The sequence below is a fragment of the Trachurus japonicus genome, chromosome 5 (genome assembly GCF_045865225.1).
Source record: "Trachurus japonicus isolate A0001 chromosome 5, Traja_1.0".
NCBI lineage: Eukaryota > Metazoa > Chordata > Actinopteri > Carangiformes > Carangidae > Trachurus > Trachurus japonicus.
The window spans coordinates 34,102,699-34,114,558 of record NC_140911.1 but is presented as its reverse complement, the minus strand read 5'-3'; the positions used below and the strand labels follow the sequence as shown (position 1 = coordinate 34,114,558).

Genomic DNA, 11,860 nt, shown 5'->3' with positions numbered 1-11,860 from the left:
TAATTTCACTTATGTCTTTATTCTTTAATATTAATTTCACGATATATGATAACGACTTTGAGATATACATTCCATCTTTTTGAAACCACAATAACACACTACACATACGGTTTTTATAACATTTCCACAGGACCCATTGGATTGCACAGAATGAAAAATGTCTGTATGCACATTTTCCTTTTTAATGATCGATCTCATGTTTCTTTTTTTTTATTTGGATTTTTTTTTCCTTAGATTTTCAGACACCGAATTTCAGAGACAGAAGTCTTAAAAATTAGTATGATAACAGGCCATGTATTTTTAAACGCAATGAAAAGAATTGAGTGTGCAGGATTTCAATTTGGGGGTCCCCCATCTATAGCTGAAACCTGGGCCAGGCTGTGGGGCTTGGATGTTCAGTATTGGGATGACTACTTTTTGTTATTGCCGATTGAAAGGTCGATAAAATGAATATCAAATAAGGGGAAGGCGGGGGGCTTACACTTTCACGCAGAAGAATCAACTTTTTCTTTTTTGACTTATTAAATTTCACTTTCCGGTTTCATTTATGTTTTGTGTGTCTGAAATATCATACATTCAATGCATAGTTTGTATAGCTGCTGTGTACTATGGTGACATTTTGCATTTCCGTGTTTTAGACTGCTCATGGGGAAGGTCCACTTTTCCTTAACGAAACTGCGCTATTCTTGAAATATCCCTATACGCATCCACGTTGTTTCTACTGCTGGTTATTGCCTTTAGTGTTACTTTGTCACTTTGCTTTTTTTTTTAAGATCTGTATTCACTGCCCGTTATAATCGTATTGCAAATTACCTAGAAGAGAAAATGACATTTCTTTTCACATGAAATTATCTTGATCATCGCTAAATCACATTAGGCTGTCGAGTGTCCGCCCATCACAAACTCGAGCGTTACATGAAGTGAAGTCTCGTGTGGAGAAGCACCACAAGAGCGACAAAGAGACGAACTGCCCTTTTTGCAATTTTGTTTTAAGGTCAAATATTGTAAACGTTCACTCCACTGGAAAATATGTATATGTACTTCTGTTCGCATATTTATACAACATGTACTGTCCATATAGTGTGTTGTTGATGCATTACAGTAGATACCTTCACTGACACTGGCTCTATCTCTCTCTCTCTTCGTGTGTGTGTGTGCGTGCGTGTGTGTGTGTGTGTGTGTGCGTGCGTGCGTGCGTGTATCTGTGTATGTGCGCGCGCGTTTTGTTCTGAACTGATGCAAGACTGTATGAGTGCGTAAATGTCCGCGTGTGCTCTGTGCGCGCTCTTTACGCATGGATTAAGCAGAGAGGGGGGGGGGGGGGGCTGCGTTTGCGGGGGAAGTCGTGTGTTTAATCAATTTATATATTTTTTTCACTAAATGGGGGATTTGCAGTTAACATCTAGTTCCAGCGATGGCTTTGCATCTACTCTTGTATGTTATATTTGAAAGCCTCTATGAGCCCCTCCGTGGAGTGGATGAAACCAGATATGCTGCATATACCTCCAATTACAAAGATGGCGACATCAAAGAAAACCTGGTGCCATAGCAGCTTTCTCCATAAAAGCCTGAGGTGGAAGAGACTGGGAAGCAGAAAGCAAAGGCCTGCACCCGTCAGGCTGCCGGTGAGACCCATGAGGAGGGCGAAATGTGGCACATAGATCGCCATGAGCAAGGTGAACACAACAAGGGTACATCGGAGAGCGAGTCCCCAGGACTTTAGGCGCCCATCGCCTCCGTAGCAATCTGGAAAGTACGCGCGTCCCCCGTCCTGGAAAAAGCTTTTCTCTAGTACCTCTACGGCGGCGAAAAACGGCAGCGGATACGACAGCAGAGCTTTGGCCACGAGGAAGAGGTTGACGACAGCTCTGATGGTCGAGGGCAGGTTGTCTGTGATGACCTCCTTGGTTTCGTCGGCCCAGGTCAAGTAGGCCACCAGGGCGAACAGGCCTTTGAGGATGCAGGCAGCGATGTGAGTCCAGTTCATCATGCAGTGGAACTCGCTGGGTTTGGACATGTTCCCCTCCAGGGACGGCAGGAAGATCTGCGAGGTGTAGCTGAACACGATAATCCCAATGGAGATGGGGAACTTCTTGACATCGATGTAAAACTTGACCTTCTCCCAGGCCCAGTCCCTGGCTCTGGAGAGGCAGTACGCTATCACCAGGACGTTTATGACAAAGTGGGCGAGCGTGCACAGCAGGCTGAACTTGGAGACGGCTTTCAGGTTCTTGAGGAAGGCGCAGGGGAGGAGGGCGGCGGTGGCGATGATGGCCCACGACTTCTGGGATATCGGCATGTTGGGGAAGCTGTTGTACATGAGATTACCGCTGACCACCACGTACAGGATGCAAGTCATCACCAGCTCTATGATCTGGGCTACATTCACGACGTGGCCACCTAAAGAAGGGAATCTGGGCGCGCAGCAGGCGTTGGCAATGTCCACATAGGAGTCCCTCACGCGGACGAGCTGCCCGTCTTCGTTCTCCTCGTACAGACAGGCAATGAGGATTTTCCCCGTGTAACAGCACACTACGGCGGCGAAAATAATGAGAAAGAGTCCGAGGTATCCTCCGTGCAGGATGGCGTAGGGCAGCCCGAGAACGAACATCCCCTGGAAACATGAAGAGTGAGGGAAAGACACATTGTGAAAGAGAATATGTTATTTGGTTATAAAGTGTTAATTGATTTAAAGTTGCTAACAATAAGTAGCAGCCTATAATAATCTAAGTTTTTTATTCAGGTTGGTGTGATGTAGCTGTGACTCCAGTCGGCCTGACTCTTCTCTTCAATGGATGTTACTCCAGTTTTTTTTTTTCTTCATGTTGTGGGTTTTCCACTTCGCTTTGAGCGCATCAGCCCCGCCTCTGACGTCACCGCGAGCTGGAGGAGACACGCTGTGACGTCATGGTGACCGCGGCCGTGATAAGGCACAGAGGGACTGTGTCTAGGGATTTTTTTCTTTTTTCTTTTTTCTTTTGACGCATAGCCTACGCACAGATGGAGTAGATCCTCGCACCTTCATCGCCGCATATCTGGGCAAAACAGCTGCGCACACACACACACACACCTGACTCTTTGTGTTGAATAGCCTATAATCTATTTTATCTGCGACTTGTAACACATGTAGATGTAATTCGTTACATCTAACAATATCATCCTACTAACATTTATTTTAGTTTCATTTAATTTCTTTTTTGTCAATTTCGATTGATGGAATTTAACTGTAATTAACTTTGCAGGTTTATTGTTTGAATAATTCTCAATAAATAGCCTACTCCAACAAGCTTCTTTTTTTTTCTTTTCTTTTTTGTCTACTCATAGGACACAATATGGTTGTTCTTTATCCTTATTTATTCATTTATTTATTATGCCTAAGAGAGAGACAGTTATGAGGGACTTGGGGCTGTGCATCGCTATTCAGACAATGAATGAGGTGGTGGGTAAGGGGGGGTCATGGAACCAACCACCACCCCCTTTTCAGTGCATCGTAATGCCCTGTCTGTTCTGTTCTGTGATCTCTGCATGTATACAAATGCATGAGAATGTGACATTAAAAATGAGTGTGATGTGCAACGAGGCTTCAATATCCCAATCCCATAATTAGTCTGAATAATTTACCAGTCGTGTATATATAAATACATATAGGCTATATGTATTTCTTACCATTATTAAAACTAACTTGACAAAGTTGTTTTGAATATTTTTAATTCGCTGGTGTGTGTGTGTGTGTGTGTGTGTGTATATCTGGCATTTCACAGCTGCTCCAGAGGCGGCTCAGCCAATTAGAACCGAGCACCGGAACCGCCCGTTTATAATCCGAGAAGTGCGTCTTTACCTGGATCGCGTTCGTGACGTTCCATCCCGCCTCCCAGGCGGTGATTCTCGGTCTGGCTTCAGACAGCTCGTTCGGCGAAGCTCCGTCCTTTGAGGCTGAGTGCGGCGGACCGGTGCCGTCCCTCTGGTAGTGGCTGTCCCCATCCAGCCCGCCTCCGTCTCCGCTCCCCTCTCCCCCCATCTCGTCGGACGACAGTATGTCCATCTGCATGCCTTGCCGGTGGTCGTAGTCCAGGTCATCGCAGGCGGCAAAGCCCAGACCCTCCTCGTCGGTGGCGGCCTGGAACCCCATCCTGGCGAACATCCCGCTCACCTTCGCCTGGGATTTGTTGGACACAGTCGTGGCTGCATTTGACAGTTTATTAGAAAGCTTGCTTCTGATTAACGTCGCCATTTTTTCTTTTGCTCCTCTTCCGACTCTAAACGGTCTGCAGCGTAATTAGTGTTCTTCTCCTTCAGTCACACAAAAAAAAATTGAGGCTACTTTGGGTTGCAGCTCTTGATTCTCTGCATGAGATAAAGCCACGAGGGGAAAAAAGCGCAAGTTTCGTTGCAAGACACCGGCGGTTTTCAGTTGCTATCTCCACTTCTGGATCAGTGTGCGCCTGCTGCTCTTGATTATCCACAGGTTCATGTCACCTTCAGACGTCGCTGCTCCGTTTCTGCATCTTGGCACTGCGCTCTGATGCTCGACGAGTAGCGCACCTCTCCACTCCTATTCAGAGGCAGTTCAGCGGCGTGCGTAAAAGCTTTACGCACGACACAGGGCCAGACACGGGTTCCTGTAAGGCCTATAATATCGTTTTATTTGGGTTATAAGGTGGCAGGCAGCGTTTCCAGGAGTTGGTTGTCGGTATTCAGGTGCCTTTACTGATGCCAATGCGGTACCGTGCAGCCCGGGGGGGGTGGGGAGTGAGGGGAGAGGCAAGGGAGGAGACACGTGTCCTCATCAGCCTGCCAATGCAAAGCACGTCTCCAGCCCTCCCAGTGCCCCACCAGGAGAAAACGGGAGAGATTTGCTGCATTTCTAGGGGAGGTGCTTGCAGTACCCCACCATCCTTTTCCAAACCCACAATCTATAATATCTCATCTGAACATCCAATGACATTCTGGGGGCCTCAGATCTTGCATAACTTTACGCCTATAAAAGGAAGCTGGAATTCGCCGAAAAATCCAAACTCTTTGGACCAGATTAATAACAAACAAAAGTATGATTCGTTTTTGTTTTTTTTTAGACAAGTTTTGCCATTTTTGAAAAGGAGAAGAGGACCGGGAGCATCAAAAAAATAGTAACCCAAATTATTTGGGATTATGGACTTTAAAAAGAAACTATTTTGTTTTGTTGGTGACGAAGAAAAAAAAATCGTGCATTTTGTTTTTGCTAAATTATGGTAAGATTTAGAGATGGAGCCCGAATAGAGGCTATTGTTTGCCGACTTTTGTACAATATAGTCTCTTCTTTAAAAAAAAAAAAAGGAATCTGTAACATAAATTTTGATCTACATTTCTTCCACCGGCTCTGTTTACAGACTGAAGTCATTCACGATGCTCGATCATTCATTCACTCATCCCTTCATTCAGTCAGTGTGTCTGTGAAGATGATGACAAGCTTGAGCCATGACGCCGTTTCCGTTAAGAAAAATACAGTACGGCCTACTGCGTATATATATGATACAAATAGATGTTCATTAAAAAAAATAATAAGCCAGCCACTTTATAAAAATGCATAACTCGTGCAAAAGTATTACAAATACATTATGTCTATTCTTTGGAAGAATACTCGGTCTTTTCTAACTAACCAAAAATGTATAAAGACCAACATGTTTACTTCTCAAAAACTAAACAAGTACAAGAAAAACCACATGGTCCAACATGCGTTTATTGCCCACACCCACATCGTATTCGCCTTTTTGACTCAGTTATGTAAAAAAAAAAAAAAAAAAAAATCATAGTAGCCCAAGCTTTAATTGCAGTGACACATTTTTTTCACGAAGCGACTTTAGGAACCCAGGCCCAAAGTGCTGTAAACACTTTGTTGATACTGCCTTGTCAGTAGCGTTTTGTATCCAGCACGTTCCCCGTTTCCCCAGGCTGCAGTATCACTTCATCAGCATGACACAGAGCCGCGCGGCCCTGCTCTGCTCACTGAAACAGCCTGTGCCAACATCCAGCGTTCAGACAACTGGAACACGGTCTGGGGCTGCAGACTTACACACCCAGGCTCTCTGCAACGTAAGGGGGGAAAACAAAACAAAACGTTTCCTATTATCATCTCTCAACCCGGTTAGTCTAATAGGATTGATTGTAACCTGATAAGAGCAGTGGATGACAGAGGAGTAAAGTGTCATCTGCTGATCATAACATGGTGTCATGTCTGTTTTCCCTCAGATTATCAGTCTGATCAGTGGGAGAGGCCTGCTGCTAATCTGTGTCACAGATTCAAAGGGGGGGGGGGGCAACGCCACAGACACACCTGTCTAGACTTTGAATAAAATATTATATATATAAAAACAGTCTTTTAAAAAAGAATAGTTAACCCCTGCTGTGCCGAATCTTCAGTGCGGTCTAGGCAGAAAATGAGAAATGATTCATTCTCTGTAATTGATTTTTCCTTCTTCTTTTTTTTAAAGATGAATTCAGATTATGATGCAGTGATTTCAGGTTTAGCTGGAGCGCACAGGCCTGCGCATCTCTGATATCTCCTCGGCTATAATAAAATACAACTATGGCACATAAATCGCCCACTCTGACAGCAGCACCCCCTGCTTCGTGCGTCTTGTGTGTGTGTCTGTCTGTGTTTCTTTTTTTCTTTTTCTTTTTAATGTTCGGTTGTGGGAACGAAAATGGCTGCTTTCTCCCGCCCTGAATGAAAGAGTTAATGACAGAGGCTGTTATCAACGGGCTGCAGCCCTCCTCTGATCCCCGCGCTGCGCTGTCTGATGGAGTCTGCAGCAAGATGAAAAGAGCAGCCCTGACACCACCAGCCAGCAGGTTACACAGGCTGGAGACCCCCGAACCACCCGCTCCACACATCATCATAACAACAACAACAGCAACAATAAGAATAAGAAGAAGCGTGTAAAAGATTTTGTTGATCATAAATATGTATCCAGACTGCAGGATTTAGGCCTGACTGTGATCATATGAGGAATCCCACACATACATCCTCCTGAAAAGGCCTATTCCCGTTGATTAGTCAGAGAAAGGCGTGATATCCATGACTGGTGAGAGTTGAGTTGAGATTGCTTCATTTAGGGCAGTTCTGTTTCTACAGTTGTTGACCATTGCACCACATTCATTTACACGAGCATACATACAAGTGAGGAGGAAAGTGCGAGACAGTGCAAATTAAGATCAGGTAAGATAAAAAAAATAAAAAAAAAGTAGGCTACAATAAGTAGGACAATACATACATAAATAGGGCAATATACATAAAAACACATTGTCAACAACAGTATTTGTACTACCACAGCTTCAAGCCAGCTCAGCATTCAACAATTTAATGGCAGAAGGCACAACAGACCTAGAATAGCGATTGGTCTTCCTGAGAGACTGCATAAAACGCCGAGAGCAACACGTTTGGAGATTTCAGTGGCAACAAACTACCGTTTCCATATTCGCACTAAATCAGCTGCTTATTAATTGAAGGACTCATTTCCAACAATTGAGCTCAGTGGGGGCTGTGTCTCTTTTATCTGCAAAAAGAGGCAAAGTGATTTTGGGCAGTTTATCACCTGTCCCGATGATCATGTGTGTGTGAAAGAGAGAGAGAGAGGGGGGCGGTGGGTGGTACCATGTCCCAGGAGGGTCCTCATCTGCGTCGATACAGATATGACCAATCAAAGCTCTTTATCTGCGTCTGGCTTTTATACTCTCTCCATGTTCGACCAAGCATTAAAAAAAAAACGCAAGTGAAGATCATCAGAATCCAAAATGGCTTTGTGATCCTCACATTCATTTCCTCCTGTAACCCCCCCCGCCACACTATTTCCCCCCTCCAGCTCTCCCTTTTCACATTACACACTTGGGTGAGCTGGCACAAGGTTCTCCGCCCCAGCGTAACGCCCCCCCCCCACCACCGCCTCCCCTCCACCAACGCCAACGCCAGCCCAACCCCCCATCTTTTTTCTTCAAATTGCAAAAATAAAAGCCTAATTTCCGTGATTATTGGGAGGGGTGCGCGCGCCCGTGTGTGTGTTTGTTAGGGGGGTTAGGGGGCTGTCATAAGCACTCACTCTGACAAGACTGGAGAGAAAGTGCAAGTGCAAACTATAACCATAAAGATATTGTAAGAAATTCCCTTTTTTAAATTGTATCTCATCAAAGTTGTATAAGGATGAAGTGCATTTCTTTTAGTTTCCATGGCATCGTTGACTGCAATTATGTAGGTCTGCAACGCTTGTCACTGTGGCTATCATTACCTCGTCCATTAAATGTTTTCAGTGAGAGACGTTAATGATGATGTGAGGGTGTGTGTGTCTGTGTGTGTGTGTGTGTTGCATGACGCACGACCCAGATTGAGTCAAGCTAAGACAGTGTGAGGTTCAAACTCAGCAGCAGCTCAACACACCTCATCATGTCTGACTGAGTATACAGGCTACATAGGGAAAACAAGATGCATCCACACAGTCGTTTTAAGCCTTGGCTGTCTGTCTGCTGTTTCTATCTGCCCACCCAACTCTCCTCCATTTACAAGGGCGACAGTGAAAGGACTCTCCGGGCTCTCTGGGGACCGCGGAGGAGGGAAATTAGTCCACATCAGGCTAATCAGAGGACCTCAGAGTCCATTAACATTTGCATCACAATCGCAGGTAGCGCTCTGCCTTATGGACTGGTTATGTCTCTGCGCTCGACACTACATTGTGCAAATGGATTTTTTTTTTCCTAACAAAATATTTTCAGAGCCCGCGAGGATGGTTTCAGAACCATGGACAGCGTGTGTGGGTGTTTTAAAGGGACAATCCATTCCACCCCAACAGACACGTCTATCATTATTTTCACCAACCATTTCGTTTTCTATTGCCTTCGAAGGTTCTTGAAACAGCATTTTGGCCAATAAACTTTAAGCTTTCAGTCAAATATCGTGGCCTTCACTGACGGATGGAGTCGTTCAGTTGCTACTTTTTTTTAGATGATTTGACTGATTTGTGTTCCAGCCATTTGTGGCAAGTAAAGTCAGCATCGTCAGAACAGTCAGGTGTCCCCTGAAGCAGGAAATCGAAAAGCCAAAGTTAGAGCTTTTGATATGATGTGATGACACATCTATGGCACAGAGGGACTGAGGCTTTGGGTTCATGGGGTTGAAACGGTGATCAGTCTTATCAATGTGACTGAGTTCAACTTAGTTTAAATTCCAGAAATGTATGATTTCCTTTCTTTCTTTTTTGACATAACACCATCAACGCAAGAATAGGCTCATTAAGAATATTTGCGACAATCACCCAAGTTCAGACCTACATGATTCCTGGCGTGCGCGAGAATAACCAACAGCTCACTGTACAAGTATTAACATAAAATCAAATACTGTCCAGTTTAGAGCTGAACACAGGGCATATTTGCTGAAAATATCCTGTGACAGCCACACAGACCATCGTATTTATCTCCCACTGTTTGTCCTCCCCTCAGCCTGCAACCATCAGACGATCACAGCCGCCGCCCACTTTCACGGAGAAACATCCAGGTGGCCCACAGTGGTAAACCACTAAGAGCCTTTTCATTACTCCTAATGCGCCTGTTTAATGGCTTATTATGGGCTCCCGCGAGACTTCCTCAGAGAGGGGCTGGTATTAGTACTGCATGATGGCTTCTGTCTGAGAGCAGTGATAAATAGCACCAGGGATTCCTATCTATCTATCTATCTATCTATCTATCTATCTATCTATCTATCTATCTATCTATCTATCTATCTATCTATCTATCTATCACAGTTAGCCTACATACATTTCTATCAGGATGAATGATTTTATGTAATTCTTTGTATAAATGCTGTAATTATGTAGTTGTTGTATCATTGTATGAAGAATAATCCTCATCTGAAGACTAATGGGGATCCAAAGGATACAATACAGTGATTGTGTAGCCTACCATACAGTACTGTAGGTATGGTTCTCTCCCCGTGTGTGTGTTTTATCTAAAACGCTCCCCAGACACGGTTTCTCTGTTAACCCACGCTGACTCGGTTCTCTCCATCAACCTTTTGACGTCGTTTTCCCGGGTTCACTCTCCTGCTGCGACACATTAACATTGTAATTGCCTTTTTTTGAGCACAATAAACTGAGCCAGTCCGTGGGGACCTGCATGGCCCCGGGCTGGCACAAAGCTATGCCATCGATTTTTCACTCTCTGTCAAAAAAGAAAAAAAAAAAAAAAAGTCAGCCATCAACAGCAATGCATGTGTTCCTGTTATGTTGCAGTTCTGCAGATGATGTAGGGTATCTGGTGTCCATCTGACAACTGCCTCAGGCCTCATGGAGTAAAATAAATTGTGGAATAAAAGCTAATTATAATTTAAACAGCCAATTAATGACTCAAAACAAAATTTAGCCTCAGCGAATTAGGCCAAAAAAGAGTTGATGTTATTGTATCATCAGACATAACATGTAGGTGATTGAGCAGAGGACATGTCTTCTGTATTGATCAGATCTTAAGGCGATAGGAAATCATTGCACCTAATCTACTGGTGGGGTATGTGTGTGGTTGTGTATCTATAAAACACATCTTTAGTGGTCTATGTGTGTGGTTTGTGCGTGTGCCTGTGTTTGCATAATGTGAAAAAGTGTAATGTTAAGTGTGTGACTGTTGGGGTGTGTGTGGTCTTGTCACCCAGAGCAACGTCAATACAGGAGCAGACCTCAGTGGCTGGTTAACTGATGTGTAATAGTTTTGTTCTCATTAAAGTTTTATGTCATGAGAGCAGAGAAACATCTTGTCGTCTCTCAGAAGATTTCCCACGCTTTGACTCACGCTGCACTTTGACTGAGAGCTGAAGGGTTCACAGTGTTTGGTCCTGGAGCACTTGACACATGGCGACTGGGAGTGTGTCACCAGGACAACCTGCCTGATGAGCTCAGTTTGTAGTTGTGTTTCTGTTATCACACGTGCTTTCAACCCATATATCACACAGATGTTACACAAATTTAGATTGTTTCTGTTGGTTTTCCTCATTAATCTTTGACTAAAGAAGTTACTCTTTCATTTGGTTCTGTACACTTGCTATTACTTAAGTTGAGTACTATACTGCCCTACAAAGGCAAAGTGCAGTATATGCATTTTTTCAATTTTTTTTTTGACCAATCAAAAGTGTAGCATATTCACTTCAATCTAGAATTTGATATTGGTACTGCTAAAATTTCCAGAGTTATTGGGCTGTCCATCCAAAAAAGCACTGTGAAACCAATGCAAAGTGTAGTATCTACAGCCAATACCAAGGCAAAAGTGCAGTACCTGCCATAAAACAGTCAAAATTGGTCAGAAAGACAAACTACAAAATACATTTAATTCAGTCCACCTTTATCTATCAATTATAGACTTGGTCGTTATTCATAATTTGGTGCTTAAACCTGACAATGAAAAACACAAAAAGCTGTTTTTCTCAGTTCGGCATTTTTACAGATACTGCACTTTGCGTTTGTAGGGCACTATAAACATTTTGTGTTACTTTATATTTGTTCATTTTCAGTGTGAAATATTGACCTTTTTTTTTTTACTCCACCACGACAGTTGTGGATGATTTCAGTCACTTTTCAAATAAAGACTTTCCACACAATTCCTCAAAATATTATACATCATGAAATTACACATTTTAAAATGTAAATTCACCATAAAATATTAAAATGCTGCACCCACATGAAAATATACCTATTATAACTCATAACACTCTTAATGGTGCATTTGCAAAAACACATAGAAACCGTCATTTATCTCTCACTGACACTAATGACAAAAGTGTATTTTGTAAGGATGCAACTTATACTTACTTCAGTCTGAACCTTATGGCAGTAAACAGAGATGTGTTCAAGGTGGG

At 43.5% G+C, this 11,860-nt stretch overlaps 1 protein-coding gene across 1 annotated transcript; it reads right to left on the bottom strand.

Moving 5' to 3' along the window:
• Positions 1-4,834, bottom strand: slc32a1 (solute carrier family 32 member 1). The gene is made up of 2 exons (XM_085777661.1): positions 3,839-4,834; positions 1-2,614 (listed from the first exon to the last, which is right to left on the bottom strand). The coding sequence occupies exons 1-2, from the start codon at positions 4,229-4,231 to the stop codon at positions 1,427-1,429; spliced, it is 1,581 nt and encodes a 526-aa protein (XP_085633787.1). The 5' UTR covers positions 4,232-4,834; the 3' UTR covers positions 1-1,426.
• Positions 4,835-11,860: the final 7,026 nt, after the last annotated feature.